We start from the raw sequence: 26255 nt of genomic DNA on the forward strand, positions 1-26255 counted from the left end.
AAATTCGTATTTTTTCCACAAACATGATCTTTTAGTCACCATTTTTTTTATTTTCCCAAGGGTACCAGGAGAAATTGGACCCCAAAAGTTGTTGTCCAATTTGTCATGAGTACGCTGATACCCCATATGTGGGAGAAAACTACTGTATGGACACACGTCGGGGCTCGGAAGGGAAGTAGTGACGTTTTGGAATGCAGACTTTGATGGAATGGTCTGCGGGTGTCATGTTGCCTTTGGAGAGCCCCTAATGTACCTAAACAGTGGAAACCCCCCACAAATGACCCCATTTTGAAAACTAGAGCCCCTAAGGAACTTATCTAGATGTGTGGTGAGCACTTTAAACCCCCAAGGGCTTCACAGAAGTTTATAATGCCCGGGCATGAAAATAAAAAAATCGTATTTTTTCCACAAACATCAATTAGTCCCCAATTTTTTCATTTTCCCAAGGGTAACAGGAGAAATTGGACCCCAAAAGTTGTTGTCCAATTTGTCATGAGTACGCTGACACCCCATATGTGGGAGAAAACTACTGTATGGACACACGTCGGGGCTCGGAAGGGAAGCAGTGACGTTTTGGAATGCAGACTTTGATGGAATGGTCTGCGGGTGTCATGTGTGTTTGGAGAGCCCCTGATGTACCTAAACTATTGAAACTCCCCACAAGTGACCCCATTTTGGACACTAGACCCCCCACGGAACTTATCTAGATGTGTGGTGAGAACTTTGAACCCCCAAGTGCTTCACAGAAGTTTATAATGCTCGGACGTGAAAATAAAAAAATCATTTTTTTCCACAAAAATGATATTTTTGCCCCCAATTTTTTAATTTCCTAAGGGTAACAGGAGAAATTGGACCCCAAAAATTGTTTTGCAATTTGACCTGAGTAGGCTGATACCCTACATGTGGGGGTAAAACACTGTTTGGGCGCATGGCAGAGCTTGGAAGGGAAGGAGCACCATTTGACTTTTTCAACTCAGAATTGGCTGGAATTGAAATCAGACGCCATGTTGCATTTGGAGAGCCCCTGATGTGCCCAAACCGTGGAAACCCCCAATTCTAACTCCAACCCGAACCCCAACACAACCCTAACCCTAATCTCAGCCCTAACCCTAACCCTAGCCCTAACCCTACCCTAACCGTACCCTAACCCTAATGGAAAAATGGAAATAAACAAATTTTTTTAATTTTATTATTTTTCCCTAACTAAGGGGGTGATAACGGGGGGTTTGATTTACTATTTATGGCGGTTTTTATGTTTGGCAGCTGTCGCACGCTAAAAGACGCTTTTTATTGTAAAAATAGTTTTTGCATCACCACATATTGAGAGCTATAATTTTTCCGTATTTTGACCCACCGAGTCATGTGAGGTTTTATTTTTTGCGGGACGAGTTGATGTTTTTATTGGTACCATTTTCGGGCACGTGACATTTTTTGATCGCTTTTTATTCCGATTTTTGGGACGCAGAATGAACAAAAACCAGCGTTTCATGAATTTCTTTTGGGGGGGTGCGTTTACACCGTTCCGCGTGCGGTAAAATTGATAAAGCGGTTTTATTCTTCGGGTCAGTACGGTTACAGCGATACCTCATTTAGGTCGTTTTTTTATGTTTTGTCGGTTTTATGCAATGAAAACTATTTTCATTGCGAGGGGGAGGCGTGTGTTTATATGTAAAATCATCCTTAAAACCCATCCTTCGTGATAATATATATGAATCTAATGAAAATGTAGAGTCCCTGTGGGTAGAGATAAGGGGAGGGGGGAAAAATAATAAATTACTGATAGGGGTTTGTTATAAATCTCCAAAAATAATGGAAGCTACAGAGAATATCCTCATAAAGCAAATAGATGAAGCAGCGACTCAAGGAGAAGTCATTATTATGGGGGACTTCAACTACCCTGAAATACATTGGTGAACCGAAACCTGCAGTTCCAGCAAAGGTAATAGGTTTCTGACAACGATGAGAGACAATTACCTTTCACAACTGGTTCAGGACCCAACAAGAGGGGGGGCACTGCTAGACCTAATATTAACCAACAGGCCAGACCGCATATCAAATGTAAGGGTTGAGGGTCACTTGGGTAATAGTGATCACAAATTAATAAGTTTTTATGTATCCTTTAATAAGATGTGTAGTAGAGGGGTTACAAGGACACTAAACTTCAGGAAGGCAAATTTCCACCGGATGAGAGATGATCTTGGTGCAATTAACTGGGACGATATCCTGAGACATAAAAATACACAAAGAAAATGGGAGACGTTTATTAGCATCCTGAATAGGACCTGTGCACAATATATACCGTATGGGAATAAACATGCGAGAAATAGGAGGAAACCACTATGGCTAAATAGAGCTGTAAGGGGCGCAATAAGAGATAAAAATAAAGCATTTAGAGAATTAAAGCAAGTAGGTAGTGATGAGGCATTAAATAAATACAGAAGATTAAATAAATTCTGTAAAAAGCAAATCAAGACAGCAAAGATTGAGACAGAGAGACTCATTGCCAGAGAAAGTAAAAAAAAATCCCAAAATATTCTTTAACTACATAAATAGTAAGAAGCTAAAAAATGATAGTGTTGGCCCCCTTAAAAATAGCCTGGATGAAATGGTGGATGAGGATGAGGAAAAAGCCAATATGCTAAATGACTTTTTTTCAACAGTATTTACACAAGAAAATCCCATGACGGATAACATGATCAGGGTTAAAAATTCTCCATTAAATGTCACCTGCTTAACCCAGCAGGAAGTACGGCGGCATCTACAAATCACTAAAATTGACAAATCCCCGGGCCCGGATGGGATACACCCCCGAGTACTGCAGGAATCAAGCACAGTCATAGATAGACCACTATTTTTAATCTTTAAAGATTCCATAATAACAGGGTCTGTACCACAGGACTGGCGTATAGCAAATGTGGTGCCAATATTCAAAAAGGGGACAAAAACTGAACTTGGAAATTATAGGCCAGTAAGTTTAACCTCAACTGTGGGTAAAATCCTGGAGGGTTTTCTAAGAGATACTATACTGGAGTATCTGGAGAAGAATAACCTTATGACCCAATATCAACATGGGTTTACAAGAGACCGTTCCTGTCAGACTAATCTGATAAGCTTTTATGAAGAGGTAAGTTCCAGACTGGACCAAGGGAATGCAGTGGACGTGGTGTACATGGACTTTTCAAAAGCTTTTGATACGGTGCCACACAAAAGGTTGATACATAAAATGAGAACAATGGGGATAGGGGAAAATATGTGTAGGTGGGTTAAGAGCTGGCTCAGGGATAGGAAACAAAGGGTGGTTATTAATGGAGCACACTCGGACTGGGTCACGGTTAGCAGTGGGGTACCACAAGGGTCAGTTTTGGGCCCGCTTCTTTTTAACATATTTATTAATGACCTTGTAGGGGGCATAGAGAGTAGAATTTCAATATTTGCAGATGACACTAAACTCTGCAGGGTAATTAATACAGAGGAGGACAATTTTATATTACAGGAGGATTTATGTAAACTAGAAGCTTGGGCTGATAAATGGCAAATGAGCTTTAATTGGGAAAAATGTAAGGTCATGCACTTGGGTAGAACGAACAAGTTGTATAATTATGTGCTTAATTGTAAAACACTGGGCAAAACAGTCACTGAAAAAGACCTGGGTGTATGGGTGGACGACAAACTCACATTTAGTGGCCAGAGTCAAGCAGCTGCTGCAAAGGCAAATAAAATAATGGGATGCATTAAAAGAGGCATAGATGCTCATGAGGAGAACATAATTTTACCTCTATATAAGTCACTAGTGCGACCACACTTAGAATACTGTGTACAGTTCTGGTCTCCGGTGTATAAGAAAGACATAGCTGAACTGGAGCGGGTGCAGAGAAGAGCGACCAAGGTTATTAGGGAACTAGGGGGTCTGCAATACCAAGACAGGTTATTACACTTGGGGTTATTTAGTTTGGAGAATCGAAGGCTTAGGGGTGATCTTATTACAATGTATAAATATATGCGGGGACAATACAAAGACCTTTCTAATGATCTTTTTACTCTTAGACCTGTGACGGGGACAAGGGGGCATCCTCTACGTCTGGAGGAAAGAAGGTTTAAGCATACTCACAGACGCGGATTCTTTACTGTAAGAGCAGTGAGACTATGGAACCCTCTGCCATATGATGTTGTAATGAGTGATTCACTACTAAAATTTAAGAAGGGACTGGATGCCTTTCTTGAAAAGTATAATATTACAGGGTATATACACTAGTCTCCTTAATATTGCGTTGATCCAGGGAGCTAGTCTGATTGCCGTATGTGGAGTCGGGAAGGAATTTTTTTCCCCAATGTGAAGCTTACTGTTGCCACATGGGTTTTTTTTGCCTTCCTCTGGATCAACATGTTAGGGCAAGTTAGGATAGGATATGGGTTGAACTAGATGGACTTAAAGTCGTTATTCAGTTAAAGAGCCACCTTCAGCAGCACTAAGGCTGCACTCTGTGAAGGTGGCTCTTCTTTTTCTGACCCCTAGTAACGCTGAAATATTGACTTTTATAAATAGCACCTCATACCTGTAATGTGTCCCATAGGTATGTTGTGTCCCCCTGTATCAGCCGCCTACCATCCGTCCATCATGCCTGTCCTGCGTCTCGGTGCCGCCCACCATCCGTCCATCATGATGCAAAAGCCTGATGTCGGTTCTCGGGCAGCACGCACTACGCATGCCCGAGAACTCTTGTCACAGCGCAGGCGCCGGCATTGAAAGCAGGAGGATGCAGCGACGCACAAGGGCATCATGATGGACAGACGGTGAGCGGCACCAAGACGCAGGACAGGCATGATGGATGGATGGTAGGTGGCTGATACAGGGGGACACAACATATCTATGGGACACATTACAGGTATGAGGAGCTATTTATAAAAGTCGATATTTCAGCGTTACTAGGGGTCAGAAAAAGAAGAGCCACCTTCACAGAATGCAGCCTTAGTGCTGCTGAAGGTGGCTCTTTAACTGAAAAACGCCCTGGGGGTGACAGGTTCCCTTTAAAGGGATCTCCGGTATGGAAGTGAGGGCAAATCCACTTTGTGCTTTGGTACTGACCCCAGGCCTCTCTTAAAGGGATCTCCGGTATGGAAGTTATGGTAAATCCTTCAGCGCACTGATTCTCACACCAAGCTTCTATTAAAGGGATCATTGGTATGGAAGTCAGGGCAAATCCACTCAGCGCTCTGGCGCCAAACCTCTCTTAAAGGGATACCCGGGGTATGGAAGTTAGGACCGTTCCACTCAGCGCTCTGGTTCTGACCACAGGCTGATGGGATGATGTGGGATATTAGGGGTAGTAATCCAGTGGCTCTGGCTGACGGGATGATGTGGGATACTAGGGGTAGTAGTCTGGTGGCTCTGGCTGATGGGATGATGTGGGATATTAGTCCGGTGGCTCTGGCAGATGGGATGATGTGGGATATTAGGGGTAGTAGCCTGGCAGCTGTGACGGGATGATGTGGGATATTAGTGATCGTTGTCCGGTGACTCTGGCTGATGGGATGATGTGGGATATTAGTGGTAGTTGTCCAGTGGCTCTGGCTGACGGGATGATGTGGGATATTATAGTGAATGTGGCTATGCAGAGTGGGCGGGGCTCTACACTCAGCTTTATATATACATACATATATATATATATATATATATATATATATAATTTGTTATAACTAACCGTAGTTAGTTCAGCTAGTTCTTAAATAATTTTAATTGTGCTTATTCATTAACTAGACGGAGGCCTGATGCTATCACATCGGAAGGGTGGTAATGTCACGATGTGGGCAGGCTTTGCAGCGTTGAGAATGTTTCCCCCCCACGTGCTCAACCACCTATCCACTCTCTCTTTCACAGACAGCGGCGGTCACATTAAAACTGCTCATGCGCTCCTCCTGTACAAAGATGGCGGCGGTCAGTGAATCATTAGGCTGATCCCATCGGCGGCGTGTTCACGACGGTGTTCCGCTGGTGGTACCGCACAAGAGGCTGCAGATGGCATATTCAGTGTGTATGTTTGTGGTGCGTATGGCATATACAGTGTGTGTGGTGCGTATGGCATATACAGTATGTGTGGTGCATATGGCATATACAGAGTGTGTGTTGCATACAGCGTATACTGTGTGTGAGTGGTGCGTACGGCGTATACAGTGGGTGTGAGTGTGTGTGTGTTGCGACAGTGTTCCGCTGGTGGTACCGCACAAGAGGCTGGTACCACCAGCAGTTTCCATATTGAGACACCCATCACTTGGGTGTCCTAATATGGCGGTGTGTGAACTTCCGCTGCTTGGAATTCTGGGATCTGGACACATATGGACAGAACAGGATGTGAAGACATTACAAAATAAGTATACATTAGATAAAGGCATAAGTGTACATTAGAAATGGGACGTATTCATGTATTTGTTTATTGTTTTGTTATATAAAATGGATGAGAAATAATTATTTTGTGCAAAAAAAAAAAGCGTCTGTTCATTGTTGCCTTAAAGGTAAGCATGTATTTAACTCAAATGACTTATGGAACAAAGCGAATTATACAGGATCTGTCAAGAGAACAATGTATGCTGTGCTGCAGAACCTGTTTCAGCCCTTATCTGCCTAAAGGGCGAATGTACAAAGAAAATTGTGAGACATGCTTCCATTTAATCAAATAAAAAGTTTCAGACCAGAGAGAACAATACATACAAATGACGCTGCATTTAGTGTTTCATTAAATAGAGTGTTTAAAAATAAATGAACTGAAGGCTAAATTTCCACCTCGACTTGCACAGTGTAATCAGTCATTACTACCAACTTGTCATTTGTTTTATTATAGTTGAAAGAACTCCGTTTTATGCACTGCTTTGAGGCGATGTTTTCACGGCAAAATTCCCACTGTTCTTGCAGACAAGTCTCATTTGTTAAAGAATTAGTGGTGAACAGTTCTGAAAGGTGATGATGTACTGGCTCGTGCTACAATAAGGTACACTTTTTATGTTGATGTTTAGACCCTGTAGAACATTTCCTAGACAATACACGTAGATTATAGGAATCTTTTATTAGCATGTTTCAGTCATATTTTGGCCAAGTGGCATAGATTTCCATGCATCACTGAAATTTATCATTCGTGACTAACTTGACCTGGGAAGAGACCATATACAGCTCTGGCAAAAATAAAGAGACCACCACATCAAAACCCTGTCATGGGCAGCCCATTCTCCAGACCTGAACTCCATTGAAAACCTTTGGAATGTAATCAAGAGGATGATGGATGGATAGTCACAAGCCATCAAACAAAGAAGAACTGCTTATATTTTTGCGCCAGAAGCAGTGTGAAAGACTGGTGGAAAGCATGCCAAGACGCATGAAAGCGGTTTTTAAAAATCATGGTTATTCCACAAAATATTGATTTCAAAACTCTTCCTGAGTTAAAACATTAGTATTGTTGTTTCTAAATGATTATTGACTTGTTTTCCTTTTATTATTTGAGGTCTGAAAGCACTTTTTTTTTTTTTTTTTTATTTTGACCATTTTTCTTTGTCAGAAAAAAAATACAAAATTTATTGCTTGGAAATTCTGAGACATTTTGTCAGAAGTTTATAGACTAAAAGAGGAATTTACATTGTACTCAAATATAAACAGTACAGACCAAAAGTTTGGACACACCTTCTGATTCAAAGAGTTTTCTTTATTTTCATGACTATGAAAATTGTAGATTCACTCTGAAGGCATCAAAACTATGAATTAACACATGTGGAATTATATAATTAACAAAAAAATGAGAAACAACTGAAAATACTTTATGTCTTATATTCTAGGTTCTTCAAAGTAGCCACCTTTTGCTTTGATTACTGCTTTGCACACTCTTGGCATTCTTTTGATGAGCTTCAAGAGGTAGTCACCGGAAATGGTTTTCACTTCACAGGTGTGCCCTGTCAGGTTTAATAAGTGGTATTTCTTGTCTTATAAATGGGGTTGGGACGTGGGACCATCAGTTGTGTTGTGCAGAAGTCTGGTGGATACACAGCTGATAGTCCTTCTGAATAGACTGTTAGCTGCTTTTTTCTTGCCATAATACAACTTCTAAGTAAAGAAAAATGAGTGGCCATCATTACTTTAAGAAATGAAGGTCAGTCAGTCCGAAAAATTGGGAAAACATTGAACGTGTCCCCAAGTGCAGTGGCAAAAACCATCAAGCGCTACAAAGAAACTGGCTCACATGAGGACCGACCCAGGAAAGGAAGACCAAGAGTCACCTCTGCTGCGGAGGATAAGTTCATCCGAGTCACCAGCCTCAGAAATCACAGGTTAACAGCAGCTCAGATTAGAGACCAGGTCAATGCTACACAGAGTTCTAGCAGCAGATGCATCTCTACAACAACTGTTAAGAGGAGACTTTGTGCAGCAGGCCTTCATAGTAAAATAGCTGCTAGGAAACCACTGCTAAGGACAGGCAACAAGCAGAAGAGACTTGTTTGGGCTAAAGAACACAAGGAATGGACATTAGACCAGTGGAAATCTGTGCTTTGGTCTGATGAGTCCAAATCTGAGATCTTTGGTTCGAACCACCGTGCCTTTATGCGACGCAGAAAAGGTGAACGGACGGACTCTACATGCCTGGTTCCCACGGTGAAGCATGGAGGAGGTGTGATGGTGCTTTGCTGGTGACACTGTTGGGGATTTATTCAAAATTGAAGGCATACTGAACCAGCATGGCTACCACAGCATCTTGCATCGGCATGCTATGCCATCCAGTTTGCGTTTAGTTGGACCATCATTTATTTTTTAACAGGACAATGACCCCAAACACACCTCCAGGCTGTGTAAGGGCTATTTGACCAAGAAGGAGAGTGATGGGGCGCTACGCTAGATGACCTGGCCTCCACAGTCACCAGACCTGAATCCAATCGAGACTGGTTTGGGGTGAGCTGGCCCGCAGAGTGAAGGCAAAAGGGCCAATAAGTGCTAAGCATCTCTGGGAACTCCTTCAAGACTGTTGGAAGACTATTTCCAGTGACTACCTCTTGAAGCTCATCAAGAGAATGCAAAGAGTGTGCAAAGCAGTAATCAAAGCAAAAGGAGGCTACTTTGAAGAACCTAGAATATAAGATATATTTTCAGTTGATTCACACTTGTTTGTTAATTATATAATTCCACATGTGTTAATTCATAGTTTTGATGCCTTCAGAGTGAATCTACAATTTTCATAGTCATGAAAATAAAGAAAACTCTTTGAATCAGGTGGTGTGTCGAAACTTTTGGTCTGCACTATATATCAGACAATGGCTACATGCTTTAAGCCAGGTATGTTCGACTCAAACACTGCAGTGATTCAGAGCAAAAAGCCAGGGAGCGGCCTTTTCGACTAATCATCCGTGCAGCTCGGTTCCTCTGTGACTTTTCCTTGCCCACTGCCAATTATTGGCAGGTATCTCCCTATTCATGCATGCAGGGAAAGACCCCTCACTCAAGGAGAGCAGGCAGAGAGAAATCGCAGATAGACGGCCTTGTCAACTAGCCCCCATTGCGCTGAAGTGTTTCAGAGTCAAACAAATCTGGTTGAAATCATGCAGCCAGTGTCTGATAAATGCTGCCCATGGTTAATGCAGCATTTAGCCGCTGTCCGGTTCCTTTTAGTGCCCTGCAATAAAAATTCATGCCAATCTAAGCATGTATGCCTATGGTGATCTTATCTTATGACATGATTTGAAAGACAGCTGGCCATGAATATATATGTGATGACATAACAGTATATCAACAGTTATGAGTTAATACGAGTTAAAAACAATCTTAGTATACAATAACAGAAATTGTACCAATACAGTATATTTTTTTACTAAATGCTCTACTTACAACAATATCTTCAGGGAATGTGTCCTTACTGATAGATCCGTCATCGAACTCTACCTCGTAGAAGGTCTGAGAGGTAATTTCTGCAACCTTGCAGCTGTAATATCTTGTATTTCTGTGTTTCGCAATTACAGTCTGTCCAATATTTAGATGATTCTTGGTTATTTTGTTTCTCTGAAGCAAACCACAAATACAAGAATAAAGAGTCAGTGTTGACCTGAACATATAGTAATGTCATAGTATAAAGGAATATTCTAGGCATGCAGATATATTTTCGTAAAGTAACTACAAACAAGGCAGTATAAAAGCAGGTATGACAATGAACGTCACATATTGCTGGCACTGTAAAACGCAGCTAAAAATTTGCATTAAAAAAAAAAACCATGCTGCAAAAACGCCTAGTGTGAACTTAGCCTTAACAGAGGAGTGTTCACATAACCTTGTTAAACTTGCCATTAGTAAAGAAGTTGGAATCTGGGGGTTGCCATGTATAAAAGTGTAGGCCAGCAATATTGTAACCTGGAATTACACCTTTATGCTATTTTTTATAAGACTAGACTTACCAGTCTAGTCTTATAAAGACTAATAAGACGTGATAATGTGGAAAGAGGTCTGACTAGTCTTGGGCAACCAACGCCCCATGGACTAGTCAAAGCCCTCATTAGCATAGGAAACGCAGACATTATAAATGCTTTTACAGGGCTCGTTAGGCAGGGAGTTTAATCACACATGTGAATGCTGCTGGGTTGGAGGGCATGGGAGGTTCCCTTTAATGTTTTCTGTTATTGACTAGGAGTACTACATTGTAGAGAAATCGCAAGTAACTATAAAGGATACAATCCGCTATAAACTGGTACTGGTCCTAATGAGTGAGTCATTTACATGTGTACTGTAACCAGCATTATACGCAGTACCACTTACTATATACACCTTGTGGGACATTGTATGTGGGGGATGTGATTCATTGAAGCTGTAGAGAAAAATAATAATTTCACGTATAGTACAAAGGCTATGTGAAAGATGGCATACTGACAGGAGCACTTTTTAATTTACTTCCTGAGAAAAAAACTCCCGTCAGAGAAAAAAGTATGTAAAGAAGTTTAAAATGTCACTTTTGATCAGTAAGATGGTAGTTATTCAGTTGCTCAACAGACCCGAGACAAGAACATGACGTCCCATTTTAATGAAAAATATAGTAATAAGTGTGTCTGAAAGAACATCCAAGTCCTAACAGTAAAAAACCCTACATCATAATTACTAGTATATACACAACGCCTTACCACTTCACCACTCTGAATAATCACTATTCATATTTATTAATTTTGCAAAATGCCAATAGGTGAAAAACAGACATGTACAATATACCGACCAAGTAGCTGTGGAACTACAGCATGTAATTCTCCATTACGTGTTTAACTGTACATTAGACATTTTTGCTAGCATCTGCCTGTGTGGAGCAGGCTCTGCTTCTGAGCCCGCTCTAAAGTCCCTAACTTGCTCCATGACGGATATATCTGTCACGGGGTGTTAAGGGGTTAAATAGGAATTTATGGGTGATGGATAGCAGATGAAGGCATCAGTCACAGCAATCCATTAAGTGTTGAAAAAATTTCAGAAATCTGTAAAAAAATAAAATAAATAAAAAATAAAATAAAAAAATAATTAGCTTGAAAAGACAGTTTCCAAAACCCAACATATTTTTATTTGTGGTCAATGGAGATGTGAGGGCTTGTTTTTTTTGTATGCTGCCAAGATTTACTCATAGGGAACCTGTCAGCTCGTTTTGATGCTATAAGATGCGGCCACTGCCTCTCGGGGCTTATCTACAGCGATCTAACCTGAAAGAGAAGAAAAACAAAAAAATCGAAATGCCAGAATTGCGGATTTGCTCTCTATAATTTTTACAGATTGGGTTAATTAAATTTTATATTTTCATAGATCAGACTTGTCGATGCCAAATATTTTTAATTTAATTTTCACATTTCTTTATTAACTGGGAAAAAGGGAGGCGATTTGAATTTTTATGAAAATTTAAAAAACATTTTTCTTTACTTTTTCCTTTATTTGCTAGTTCCTTTAGGGGACTTGAACCTGCAATCAACTGACGTACTATACAAAGCATATATAGCCTTCTATAAGGCACAGCCACAGACTGGACCTCACAGATCACATGACAGGCATGGGGGCCTTCAGTGGACCCCTGGGCTGTCACAGCAACTCATCAGTTCCCTGCAATCTCATCACAGGGAGGCCGAAGGCTGCCTGAACTAATGTCCGGGCTAGATAGCGGTGCTTAAATGCCACTGTCAGTAATTGAAAGTGGCATTTAAGAGGTTAATAGCAGCGATCAATAGACACACAAACTGATGCTGTTGGAGGCAGATACCAGTTATATGTTATAGCAGGCACCTTCGGCAGAGTGAGCTCTGCTTCTGAGCCCACTCCAAAGTCCCTGACATCCATCATGATGGATATAGTCATCATGAAGTGATACAGTAAACCTGTCTGCAGGATTGTGCTGAGTAATCTACACAGTGTCAGGTCAGCGCCTTTATACTGATTACAATTATACCTTGGTTGATTAAATCAGTCTTGTGGTTATTTAGTCTTTATTTTCAGTTTTGAGTTAATTATATGCTCATGCTTCGGGCTGGCCTGTGGAGGGTCTTCATGTGGTGCTCTGATCAGATATTCATGTGTATGGCTTCTGATAGGTCACTGATCCCACAGTGATCTGCCCTCTATTTTACATAATGAATATTATATATATATATATATATATATATATATATACACATAAAAATCATTCACCTGCGCTGCAGCATGATTGCATGTATAAAGTGAATTTAATTCTTTAATTTGCTATAAGTAAATCCATAAAAATAAATAAAAAATGTGTCTCAAAATGGCGCCATCCGCAGTAGCATCTATCGGCGATCAGATAGATGCTACTGCGCGGGCGGCTGCATCTTGCTAGAGAAAAAATAAATGGTCTCCACTAAGATGGCACCAGCCACTATTTTGAGACTTTTTTAATGATTTTATAGCATCAAATTAAAGAATTAAATGCACATTATACATGCAATTATGCTGCAGCGCAGGCGCGGCCGCTTGCCTGCTTGAAAGTCTTTTTTTTTTTTCTTCAATAGATATAACATTTTTTGAACTATTAGATGCACTTTTTTCCTCCAAAAACGTGGAGGAAAATGGGGGGGGTGCGTCTTAAAGTCCGGCTGTACCTGGTCTGGCTGTAGTGAGGAGGGGGGAGCAGCGGGTATTAGGAGGCAGGAGCTGGCTGCTGTGGCTAACTCCTGTGCCCGCTGCTAAGAAGAAATGAATATTCAATGTATTCCATGGCCATAGCATCCACGTGTGACTGATCCCCCATCATTATCCTGGTATGATAGTGCCCTACATACCAGGATGGGGGTCTATCAGAAAAACATAAAAAAAAGAAACATTACACTTACTTTCCTGTGCTTCCTTGCAGCTTCTTATTCCGAAGCCAGAAGAAGCTTTATGCTTGTAAGCAGCTAATAAGCTGAAGGACTGCTGCCGGAATAGTCAACGCTATCCACGTTGGGACTATGTGCGTGGAGGGCAGTGAGTAATCATTGCTCTTTAGTAGCGAGCACAGTATCAGCCGCTGGCTTCCTGCAGCTGCCAGCGTTCATGTGTCCCTGCTACTAAAGGGAATTAATATTCATTGCTCTCCACTCCCAGAGATGTGGAATGCAGTGAACATTTATACCTTTTAGTAGTGGTACACGTGAAAGCCCGGCGGATGCGGCTGACACTGTGCTAGCTATTAAGAGTAATAAATATTCACTGCCCTCCACGCATATATTCCCGACGTGGAGAGCAGTGAGTATTCCAGCAGCTGTCCTTGGCTTGTAAGCAGCTCATGACGTCACTGCCATACGCTGCTTACAAGTATAAAGTAGCTGCTGGCATTGGAAGATGTTGCAAGGGCGTACAGGAAGGTAAGTGTAATGGTTTGGTTTTTTATGTTTTTCTGATCGGGCCATGCATACCAGGACAGAGATGGGGCCAATCATGCCAGGATAACAATAGGGCTATGCATACCAGGACAGAGATAGGGGCCCTGCATACCAGGATGGAGGCCAATCATACAAGGATAAGGATGTGGCCATGCATACCAGGATGGAGCTGGGGGCCCTGATAAACCAAGATAAGGATGAGGTGGCCCATGAACACCAGGATGGGGATGAGGGGGTCTCACATATCAGGATAAAGATGAGGGGGCAATGCATACCAGGATAGCGATGAGGGGCCATGCATACCAGGATAGGGGATGTTACGTACAGAATTGATCACATTTTTGTCCTTCAAATTTTTCTTCTAATTTCCTCCTCTAAAACCTAAGTGTGTCTTATGGTCCGGTGCGTCTTATAGTACAATAAATACCACAATATTCATTATGTAAACGAGGGGGCAGGTCACTGAAGGATGAGTGACCTTTCAGAAGACATCAGTATGAATACGTAATCAGAGCACCACATGAAGACCCATCCCGGAGAACTAGCATATCATTAACTCAAAACTGAAAATAAAGATTAAACAACTACCACAAAACGGATTTTATCACCCCAGGTATCATTTTAATCAGTATAAAGGCGCCGACCTGACACTGTGTAGGTTAGGGTGGTTTCACATTAGCCCTTTTTAAGCGCACGCACGGCCGGGGGTAGCTCCGCCCCCGAGCCGGCTCTCTGCCCGGCGTGCCCGCCCCTTGCTTGTAGCGCCGCCTCCTAGCGCACAGCGGCGCCTGCGATCGGCGCACCCTATCTTTAGCATAGGGTGCGCAGATCGTGCGCAGGCCGTGCGCTAGTTGCGCTTTGACCTGCGCTGCGCACTTTTGACGGTGCGCCGTGCGTGCCAAAATCAAACTTTTCGGATTTTGGCGCGCACGGCGCACCGTCAAAAGTGCGCAGCGCAGGTCAAAGCGCAACTAGCGCACGGCCTGCGCACGATCTGCGCACCCTATGCTAAAGATAGGGTGCGCCGATCGCAGGCGCCGCTGTGCGCTAGGAGGCGGCGCTACAAGCAAGGGGAGGGCACGCCGGGCAGAGAGCCGGCTCGGGGGCGGAGCTACCCCCGGCCGTGCGTGCGCTTAAAAAGCGCTAATGTGAAACCACCCTTACTGTGCGCAATCCACATGACATGTTCCCTTTAAGGGGTCAAAACATAGTTATTGGTGTTGAAGGGTATTTCTCAACTCAATCACAACAATTCATTATATTCCCACTCTCACAAAAAAAAAAGCAAAGAAAAACCCAGCAAGCTCATATTCATGTATTTTTAGTGTTCTACTGTTCCAGACTGGGCTATTTATACAGTATATTTTTTTTCAATAATTTTTTTTTTTATTATAAACACATATTGTGCCCCATACAAGATAATAAAAGACCTTTGGGAGGTATTTTAAGATTTAAATAAATTTTTAGTCTTTCTCCTTGCAACTGGGTCAGGCATATAATCCAGAGTTTCAAGGCCATCTCTGCCTACTGCTTGAATTGCAGCGCTGATCACGGTCTGCCAACACCCAACATGGCAGATGATATCCATCAAGGGATTCACCGACTGTATATATTTTGCTTTATGTTAATATCTTGTGTGACATATTTTAGGATATGTTAGGTTTAGAAACAAGTAATGGAAGGTCACATTTTTAATTGTAGTAGTAGATACTGTATATTTGGCTTGATTGATAAGAAATGTGATTGCTGGTGCTGGCCAGGAATACAATATACTCAAACTCTGCCATCAAGCTAGTCTGAATTAACAAATCTGACCCTCAAAGAGCTATAATAAGATGAAAGCCTTCATGTGTTATACAAAGAATTATCATATTGATGAAACTACTATTTAATAAATAGGAGCCAAGACAGCAATGGCATTCTCCTGAGATTATTGCTCCTCGGAATTCATTCACTTGAAGGCTAACTTCAGAGTACAATCTCCCACTGCAATATTATCAGCTGAACATTGTAAAGTATTCAAGACAAAAGATTATTTTATACAGCTCATGTTCTAAGAAGTGCCTCCAGCTTGCCTCCACGTGAGACTTGGTAACTAATAGAAGTGACAGATTTAGAAACACATGAAGAGCAATCCTCATTCTGCAGCGCTGTGACCATGCTCTGGAAGATTTCAAATCAATATAATGAGAAACACTCAGAAAATAAGTTCTCACCATGTTCTGATTGATCATGTGCCTGAAGCATGTGATGTACACTACAAAGGGCCAGTCATCAGGCTCCATGACTACCCCCGCAGCATGAGCGCAGGTCACATGGAAGGATGTGGGACAGCGCCCATAGGAACACTGGATACAAGCTCCATGAGAGTTCTTAACCCTTTGTCTGCAGAAAACACATTTCTGTTGAAGACAAGAAAAAAAAGGTTTAAGGTGAATACAGCAAAACACAATAGTACAAATACGATATACACACATCAATAAGTGTCATTTATATTCAGTCTCCACAATGGGCTGTTTATTAGACATATTTCAGATATTGCTTGTTTTCAAGCTATTCCAGTATCTTTGCCAATAGAAACGTCAAAGGCATTTAAAGAAAACTCGTCAGTGGGATTTTGCAAAGTAAATTACAGGCATTGTCAGGTTGGCAGTGATAAACAGACTAAAATGATACCTGGAGTGAAGAAATCAGTCTTGTGGTTTTTGTGTAATCAGTGTTAAGGGCCTGCTTACACATAGCAATATCGCTAAAGCGTCACCGATTTTGTGAAGCAGCAGCAATATCACTAGCGATATCGCTACATGTGATACTTACCTCCGACCGGCTCCCCTGCTGGTTATCGGTGATCACGCGAGATCGGCCTGGCCCATTTCTCGTCGTCGGCTTCCTGCTGGCGCCGACGAGCGAGCCATGGACACGGGCGGAAGACTGTCACCCTCGCCGCGTCTGACAGGTGAGTACGACCGCTGCTGCGTCGCTGCTGAGATCTGCCTGTTTGGCAGCTCACTAGCGACCATTTAGCGATGCAACAGCGATCCTGACTGGGTCGTATCGTGGTCTGGATCGCTGGTGCATCGCTAAATGTAACGGGGCCTTTAGACGTTTTCAGTTAATGATATGCCCGTGCTCCGGGGCAGGACTGTAGGCAGAGTCTAATCTTCCTGCTCTAAGCCAGCGAAACCATGGAAAGAAGGCAAGACCTGCCCACAGGCCACCCCAAAGCACAAACATGTTCATCATGATAGAGACAGAGAGAGAAACAGACTGTTTATGCTTTGTGGCGGGACTGTAGGCAGTGTTATCTTCCTGCTCTAAGCTAGAGAAACTAAAGGGCCTGTTACACATAGCGATATCGCTAGCGATCTCACTAAAGCGTCACTGATTTTGTGAAGCGACAGCGATATCGGTAGCGATATCCCTACATGTGACACTCGCCTCCGACTGACCCCCCCCCCGCTGATTGCGCGAGATCGGCCTGGTCCATCTCTCGTCGACGGCTTCCTGCTGGTGCCAACGAACGAGCCATGGACGCAGGCGGAAGACGTCACCCTCGCCGTGTCTGGCAGGAGTAACGACCGCCGACTGCTGCTGCATCGCTAGTGAGATCTGCCTGTTTGGCAGCTCACTAGCGACCATTAAGCGATGCACCAGCGATCCTGACCGGGTCAAATTGTGGTCGGGATCGCTGGTGCATCGCTAAATGTAACGGGACCTTAAGGAAAGACCTACCCACAGGCCTTTCCATGTTTTCTCTGGCTTAGAGCAGGAAGAGAACACTGCCTACAATCAAGACCCAAAGAATGGGCATATCATTAACTGAAAAATTCTAACACTGATTGATACCATCTTCTGGTTTTTGTGTAATCAGTGTTAAGGGCCTGCTTACACATAGCAATATCGCTAAAGCGTCACCGATTTTGTGAAGCAGCAGCAATATCACTAGCGATATCGCTACATGTGATACTTACCTCCGACCGGCTCCCCTGCTGGTTATCGGTGATCACGCGAGATCGGCCTGGCCCATTTCTCGTCGTCGGCTTCCTGCTGGCGCCGACGAGCGAGCCATGGACACGGGCGGAAGACTGTCACCCTCGCCGCGTCTGACAGGTGAGTACGACCGCTGCTGCGTCGCTGCTGAGATCTGCCTGTTTGGCAGCTCACTAGCGACCATTTAGCGATGCAACAGCGATCCTGACTGGGTCGTATCGTGGTCTGGATCGCTGGTGCATCGCTAAATGTAACGGGGCCTTTAGACGTTTTCAGTTAATGATATGCCCGTGCTCCGGGGCAGGACTGTAGGCAGAGTCTAATCTTCCTGCTCTAAGCCAGCGAAACCATGGAAAGAAGGCAAGACCTGCCCACAGGCCACCCCAAAGCACAAACATGTTCATCATGATAGAGACAGAGAGAGAAACAGACTGTTTATGCTTTGTGGCGGGACTGTAGGCAGTGTTATCTTCCTGCTCTAAGCTAGAGAAACTAAAGGGCCTGTTACACATAGCGATATCGCTAGCGATCTCACTAAAGCGTCACTGATTTTGTGAAGCGACAGCGATATCGGTAGCGATATCCCTACATGTGACACTCGCCTCCGACTGACCCCCCCCCCGCTGATTGCGCGAGATCGGCCTGGTCCATCTCTCGTCGACGGCTTCCTGCTGGTGCCAACGAACGAGCCATGGACGCAGGCGGAAGACGTCACCCTCGCCGTGTCTGGCAGGAGTAACGACCGCCGACTGCTGCTGCATCGCTAGTGAGATCTGCCTGTTTGGCAGCTCACTAGCGACCATTAAGCGATGCACCAGCGATCCTGACCGGGTCAAATTGTGGTCGGGATCGCTGGTGCATCGCTAAATGTAACGGGACCTTAAGGAAAGACCTACCCACAGGCCTTTCCATGTTTTCTCTGGCTTAGAGCAGGAAGAGAACACTGCCTACAATCAAGACCCAAAGAATGGGCATATCATTAACTGAAAAATTCTAACACTGATTGATACCATCTTCTGGTTTTTGTGTAATCAGTGTTAAGGGCCTGCTTACACATAGCAATATCGCTAAAGCGTCACCGATTTTGTGAAGCAGCAGCAATATCACTAGCGATATCGCTACATGTGATACTTACCTCCGACCGGCTCCCCTGCTGGTTATCGGTGATCACGCGAGATCGGCCTGGCCCATTTCTCGTCGTCGGCTTCCTGCTGGCGCCGACGAGCGAGCCATGGACACGGGCGGAAGACTGTCACCCTCGCCGCGTCTGACAGGTGAGTACGACCGCTGCTGCGTCGCTGCTGAGATCTGCCTGTTTGGCAGCTCACTAGCGACCATTTAGCGATGCAACAGCGATCCTGACTGGGTCGTATCGTGGTCTGGATCGCTGGTGCATCGCTAAATGTAACGGGGCCTTTAGACGTTTTCAGTTAATGATATGCCCGTGCTCCGGGGCAGGACTGTAGGCAGAGTCTAATCTTCCTGCTCTAAGCCAGCGAAACCATGGAAAGAAGGCAAGACCTGCCCACAGGCCACCCCAAAGCACAAACATGTTCATCATGATAGAGACAGAGAGAGAAACAGACTGTTTATGCTTTGTGGCGGGACTGTAGGCAGTGTTATCTTCCTGCTCTAAGCTAGAGAAACTAAAGGGCCTGTTACACATAGCGATATCGCTAGCGATCTCACTAAAGCGTCACTGATTTTGTGAAGCGACAGCGATATCGGTAGCGATATCCCTACATGTGACACTCGCCTCCGACTGACCCCCCCCCGCTGATTGCGCGAGATCGGCCTGGTCCATCTCTCGTCGACGGCTTCCTGCTGGTGCCAACGAACGAGCCATGGACGCAGGCGGAAGACGTCACCCTCGCCGTGTCTGGCAGGAGTAACGACCGCCAACTGCTGCTGCATCGCTAGTGAGATCTGCCTGTTTGGCAGCTCACTAGCGACCATTAAGCGATGCACCAGCGATCCTGACCGGGTCAAATTGTGGTCGGGATCGCTGGTGCATCGCTAAATGTAACGGGACCTTAAGGAAAGACCTACCCACAGGCCTTTCCATGTTTTCTCTGGCTTAGAGCAGGAAGAGAACACTGCCTACAATCAAGACCCAAAGAATGGGCATATCATTAACTGAAAAATTCTAACACTGATTACACAAAAACCAGAAGATGGTATCATTTTAATCAGTTTAACACTGTCAACTTGACAATGTTTGTAGTTTACTTAGCAAAATCCTGCTAACAGGCTCGCTTTAAAGAGGACCTGGTAAAATGTAGGCAGTTCCAGAGATATGGACATTTTGACCTTTTTATTATGGCTAATGGTCTTTACAAGAGAACATGTCTTACAGGATCCTAGGGAGCGTGTCTTTAGGTTGCCCTACATTATTAACCTGTGGTCAACAGTCCCTTCGTAAATACCATGAAAATTAGCACTAAACAAACAGTCCCATATCTCTGGAATCATATGGCGGAGTTGAATAAACAACAAATTGAATACAAAGGAGAGCAGAAAGAATAAAATAAGGGCCCCGTTACACATATAGGTGTCCCAGCGATCCCATCCATGTTGGATTGTTAGACAGCCCCTCCAGCGATCAGGACCAGCGTGCATGCTGGTTTCCAAGGAAAACAGCGGTTAACTAAGAGCCGCTTGGCTCTTAGATACCCCGCTGTTTACATTGGAAACCAGCGTCGCTGATCGCTGGTCTCTCGTTGCCACACGCAGCGATGCGAGCTGGCCAGCGGGAGACCAACGATCAAAAAACGGCCCAGGGTGATGGAGCGCGATCAGCGATACCCGGTCCCTGACACATGTCACACACAGCGATACCGGTGGTGAGATCGCTGTGGCGTCACAAAATCAGCAATCTCGCTGGCGAAATCGCTGTGTGTGACGGGGCCTTAAGAGGAACAACTGGATACTTTGACCTGTTGACAGATCTTCTTTAAGCGCTTATCCATTTTAAACAATTATTTTGTAGGAAGCAATCTAACCAGGTAAAAGCGGACTACGGTTGACCAACTGTTCACTGTCACGTCGCCGTCAGACACAGGGACTGCTGTTCCTGCCTCGGCCACTGGGAGGCGCCGGATTGTCACGTCGCCGTCAGATACAGGGACTGCTGTTCCGGTCTCAACCACTGGGAGGCGCCGGGCGGTCACGTCACTGTCAGACTCGGGGACGGCTGTTCCTGCCTCAGCCACTAGAAGGCGCAGTGGTTTCCCCTTGGGTGGAGGTGACAGAGAAGGGGCTCCTGCGCAGGCATCTGGTGGGCGCAGGCTCCGCTCCTCTGTCAGTCATGAAAGGGTTGGTGCATCACCATCTGGCCTGGTCCTGGGGGCAGTCCAAATTACATCATCAGACTGTGAACCTGTGAGGGATAGCCTGATCCTTCAAATACCTTGGGGCCTGTCTTGCAGGCCGCCAGATAGAGTCTTGGTTTCCCCAGTGTGCTAGTTTGTTATTTGCTATCTTTGATTCTGACCTTTGCCTGGATTTCTGACTCTGCTCCTGCCTGACTATTTTGTACCTCTGCCGCCCTCCAGGTTTACGACTCGGACCTTGGCCTGGATTTGACTCTGCTACTGTCTGCCGTTTTTGTACCTCTGCTGCCCGCCTGGTTTAGACTTGGATTCCTGACTACGCTTTTGGTCCCGTTTTTAACCCCTTTCTGGCGACCGTCCTGTTCTGGTCCGCTGCTCTTATTCAGACAGCTACCTCCTGGGCTCTGCTGTAAATCCAGATCCCTGTTTAGGGGTAAAGGGTATCGGGGTTACTCGGGGTGCTGTCTTACTGCAGCCCAGACTCGCAGGCGGACATCACATCCACATTCCAAGAGGATAGCTATAATCTGGCGGACATCACATTATATCTGGCCAAAAAAAAAAATCGTTTTTTATATATATTGCATATATATATATATATATATATATATATATACATACACATTATCCCTGAACTTTTTTTTCCCCTCCTGCCTGAGCTGATTATTTGGCTAAAAGCACCTGCTACCTGCTTCATTGCACAGCCTGGAGGAACACTCCCATCCTCCTACACAAGCATGCTGCAGTCTGGAGACTTCAGGGAAAACGCTGGACAACAGAAATCTTCACTCCTGGGACATCAGCCCCTGGGCAGTTCTGGTCATGCCTGCCCAGTGGCTCAGGTATTGCCCGCAGATGCGGCTAAAGTTTTTTTTACCCATCTCTCTGTTTGGAGGTTTATGTGGACTACGCTTCTGGTCTCGTTTTTAACCCCTTTCTGGTGACTGTCCTGTTCTGGTCCGCTGCTCTTATTCAGACAGCTACCTCCTGGGTTCTGCTGTAAATCCAGATCCCTGTATAGGGGTAAAGGGTATCGGGGTTGCTCGGGGTGCTGTCTTACTACAGCCCAGACTCGCAGACGGACGTCACATTCACATTCCAAGAGGATAGCTATAATCTGTAGGGGAAGCCAATAGCAAGCATACTTCTGCAATGCCACCTCAGGAGAAATGAAGACTTACAATGTGTCCATTAAAATCAGTTGGCTATCCATGTAATAATCCATGACTGCATTGGGTTGCTAATAGATTGGCTAAAAGCTTAAATGTTTGAATGGCAGACCACACTTTTTAAATCACTACATTACCTTTATAACAGAGGCGTATAGCTAGGGTTTTGGTTTAGTGGGTAGAAACTTCTCAATGGGCCCATATCCAGGTATCCCTGATTACAACTGGGTGACGCATGCTAATAGTGGAGGAGAATCTCAGCAGATGACCGCGCTGTTGCTGAAAATAATCACTATATAAAGACCAATATTGACATTACCGCCATATGGTCAGTTGTAAATATCAGTCCTACAGAACATATAAGAGATCACAGCACAATTACAGATAATTACTTACCCCCATTCTTTCTGATGGAGTCGTTCACTTTTCACGTCTTTTCCATCTGGTCCAGAATGACCTGACAACTTCTCCAGCCAGGACTCGACTGCAGAGATTACAACAAAGACACATTTCACTTCTCACATTTTCAGCACTGTCCCCAATGGGACTATTCCCAACCTGCACAAACTCCTCATCCTGCTGATACCCCAATACTGAGCCGCTGCTGCCGTATGTGTCCCTACTACTGCACCTATTGTGTGCTTCTCTGTGCCCCCTAAATTGTAAAACAACCCTCTAGAACACAGTAATGCAAGTGCCCTAGAAAACAGTGCCCACATTTTGTCCCCTAAAAAGTAATATTGCCCTGTGTGCCCCCTTGACTGTTACGGTAACCTGAGTTCCCCTATAACAATAAGTGCCCACTTTACATTTACTAATGACCCGAGTTTCCCTCTATACACAGCTCCTCTATACACAATATGATGCTTTCTTATACACAGTATAATGCCCGCTCACTGTGTATATACTGACCCCTTAATATCCCTCAAACTGTTTAATGGCACCAACACTGTATGATGGCCCCGTCACTAATCTACACACTGTATTGATGGAACTGTCACTGTAATCTACACACTGTATGATGGCCCCCTAGATAGCCTCCATAAAGAATAATACACCAGATAGTCCACAATACAGTATAACGCAGTGTAATGCACTCCCCATAGGTCTCCATATAGTATAATGCACTTCACATAGGCAGGCTCTATATTGTATAATGCACTCCCCATAGGCAGACTTTACAGTATACTACAGCCCCTAATATAATGCACCCCTATAGGCAGCCTCTATAACGTAATGCAGTCCCTAATATAATGCACCCCCATAGGCAGTCTCTATAGAATAATGCAGCCCCTAATATAATGCACCTTCATAGGCAGCCTCTATAGCATAATGCAGCCCCATAGGCAGATTCTATAGTGTAATGCACCCTCATAGGCAGCCTCTATAGCATAATGCACTCCCATAGGCAGCCTCTATAGCATAATGCAGCCCCATAGGCGGCCTCTATTGCATAATGCAGCCCCATAGGCAGCCTCTATAGTGTAATGCACCCCCCACAGGCAGCCTCTATTGCATAATGCACTCCCATAACCAGCCTTTATAGCGTAATGCAGCCCCATAGGCAGCCTCTGTAGTGTAATGCACCCCCATAGGCAGCCTCTATAGTATAATGTACCCCCCATAGGCAGACTCTATAGTATAATGCACCTCCATAGGCAGCCTCTATAGTATAACGCAACACCATAGGCAGCCTCTATAGCATAATGCACCCCCATAAGCAGCCTCTATAGTATAATGCAGCCACCATAAAGAGATAAATACCTTTCTTCCTCCTGGTTCCTTCACTGCTCCGAGCTCACGCTCATCTCCGGACTCCATGCGGCGAGAAATGACATCATTGCGCCTGCTGTCAGTGTCGGCATCGGTGACGTCAGACGCTGACAGGGGGATGATGGGAGAGGACACACAATGCTCCTTCTCTGATCAATGCAGTCAGCTGTATAGGCATCTAGCTGATACAGGGCCCCCACCCCCGTCTGCTCCGAGGCCCCCATAGCGGCGGGGTGGCAGAGCAGGGAGATCGATTTTCCCTCCTCTGCCACAGAATGTAACTTTATTGGCGCAATGTGCACACCAATACAGATATAGCAGCTTAGCTCCGGGTGGGCACCCTCAGAGCGCGGGGCCCAGGGCGACCGCCCCTTCTGCCATCCCCCTCAGTAGCTACGCTACTGTAACATTATAATCCTATGCCTGGTTCTGCTGAACCAATAAAATGTAGGAAAATGCACCCAACTGAGGGGTTTACAGGTGTCGCACCCCCACTGATCTGATAATGATGGCCTATCCTGTGGCGAGGCCATAGATATAAAGTGCAGGACAATTCCAATAGAGATGTATTTAGAGACATGTACTGTGTAAATTTCAATTTTTCACCAATGATCTGTAGTTTATTAGCTTCATTCACTTGCAGTCTCCATGGGGAGAAGAAGAAAGTAGATTGTGAGCCAATAAGCTTGTAGACAGAAGGATCAGGACTGTCCATTGCAACATGGAAGACAATGACTTCAGCTTAGAAGGAAAGAGGTCTGCAGCACACACCGTTCAACTCTGAAGAAAAGGTCACTACAAAGGTACTGCACATGTACAGTTTTAATATCACTATAATAAAATGATGGCATGCTTTAATTTTCTCTGAACTAATTCACCAAGTAAAAAAACAAGGCAGGTCTAGTGAACGGAAAGCCTTGAAATTAGTAAAGTAATCTAATCAGGACATGTATTGTCGGCAATCAACCGTCTTACAAAGTTCAGGCCAGTAAAATGAGTCAAAGATGAACTATTTCTAAATGCCATCATTCAGCGTCCTGGTAAAACGCAAGCTCTATTTTCCTTTTATTTTATTCTGTAGTAATTTGGGACTGAACATTCTTTTTATTCAGTACATAAATATCTTTATTAGATTTAACTGCACAACAAGCAATAAAAATGCTGATTTGTATTGGAAGTGTTCTGAAGAATCAACAAAAAAAATGATCTGTTGGCAACAACATTTTATTTTCTACAACAGTAAGAAGTGACAGTGCTGCCATGTTTGCAATATTTAGCAGCCGGTTTGATTAGCTTTCAATATTTTTCTTATGAACATTTACAGAAACTTCTGCATTTCATTCAAAAAGTCACTGTGTACAGAGCCAATAGCAATTACATGGTAAAGCTCTTCTGAGAAACAGAAGGATTCCACTAAATTGTGCTGAGTATCAGAAATACCATCTGGTTTACAATCTAGAATTTGGGACATGGGATGGATTTGCACATGCTAAACATTTAAAACCGACACGTTGTAAAATAAGGTATGGCTGGCTCTGAAGTATCTGATGACCCAGATGGAAAAAAGCAAGACTTTCCAATATGTCTGCACTTTAGCTTTATCCTGCCACAATGGGGCACATTAGCTGTTACATTTCTTCTATACTTGGTAAAGAATTGCAAGCACAAAACATGTTACAAAGGAAGCACCTAACAGGAATACTAGTAATGTATCTGGGGTGTTTGGAACCAAGACGCCTGGCATTTTGGAAGTCTCCTTCATCAGGTTCTCTCTATGAATACGTATAAGGCCATGTTCAGTATTTGGCCAGTATTTTACATCAGTATGTGTAAACCAAAACCAGGGGTGGGTGATAAATACAGAAGTGGTGACGGGTTTCCATTATGCAGGAGTGGGCAATTAATTTTCCCACGTGGCCACATGAGAAACTGGCACTGCTGTGGAGGGCTGAATCAATCGGCTGAACTTAAAGGGCCGGTCCAAAACCAAAGGTGAATTTCATACTAAATGTGCATCTATTTAGTGTAATAATCTAATCTCCCTTTCTAATATACTTCAATTAAATATTCCCTAACATATCCTCTATATTCTGACTTCCAATGACATTTTGTTTGAGATTCACCAGTGCATGTTGGGATACTC

At 44.1% G+C, this 26255-nt stretch overlaps 1 protein-coding gene across 1 annotated transcript in view; it reads right to left on the reverse strand.

Moving 5' to 3' along the window:
• KDM4C (lysine demethylase 4C) overlaps positions 1-26255 on the reverse strand; it is a 565453-nt gene that overhangs the window by 39179 nt on the left and 500019 nt on the right. Inside the window, exons 18-19 of the mRNA XM_073572230.1 lie at positions 16065-16250; positions 9851-10021 (exon numbers count right to left, since the gene is read on the reverse strand). Coding sequence (XP_073428331.1) covers positions 9851-10021; positions 16065-16250 — 357 coding nt within the window. The remainder of the gene's footprint in view (positions 1-9850; positions 10022-16064; positions 16251-26255) is intronic.

The sequence above is a fragment of the Dendrobates tinctorius genome, unplaced genomic scaffold, assembly GCF_039654945.1.
Source record: "Dendrobates tinctorius isolate UK_male_01 unplaced genomic scaffold, ASM3965494v1 ptg000031l, whole genome shotgun sequence".
Taxonomy (NCBI): Eukaryota; Metazoa; Chordata; class Amphibia; order Anura; family Dendrobatidae; genus Dendrobates; species Dendrobates tinctorius.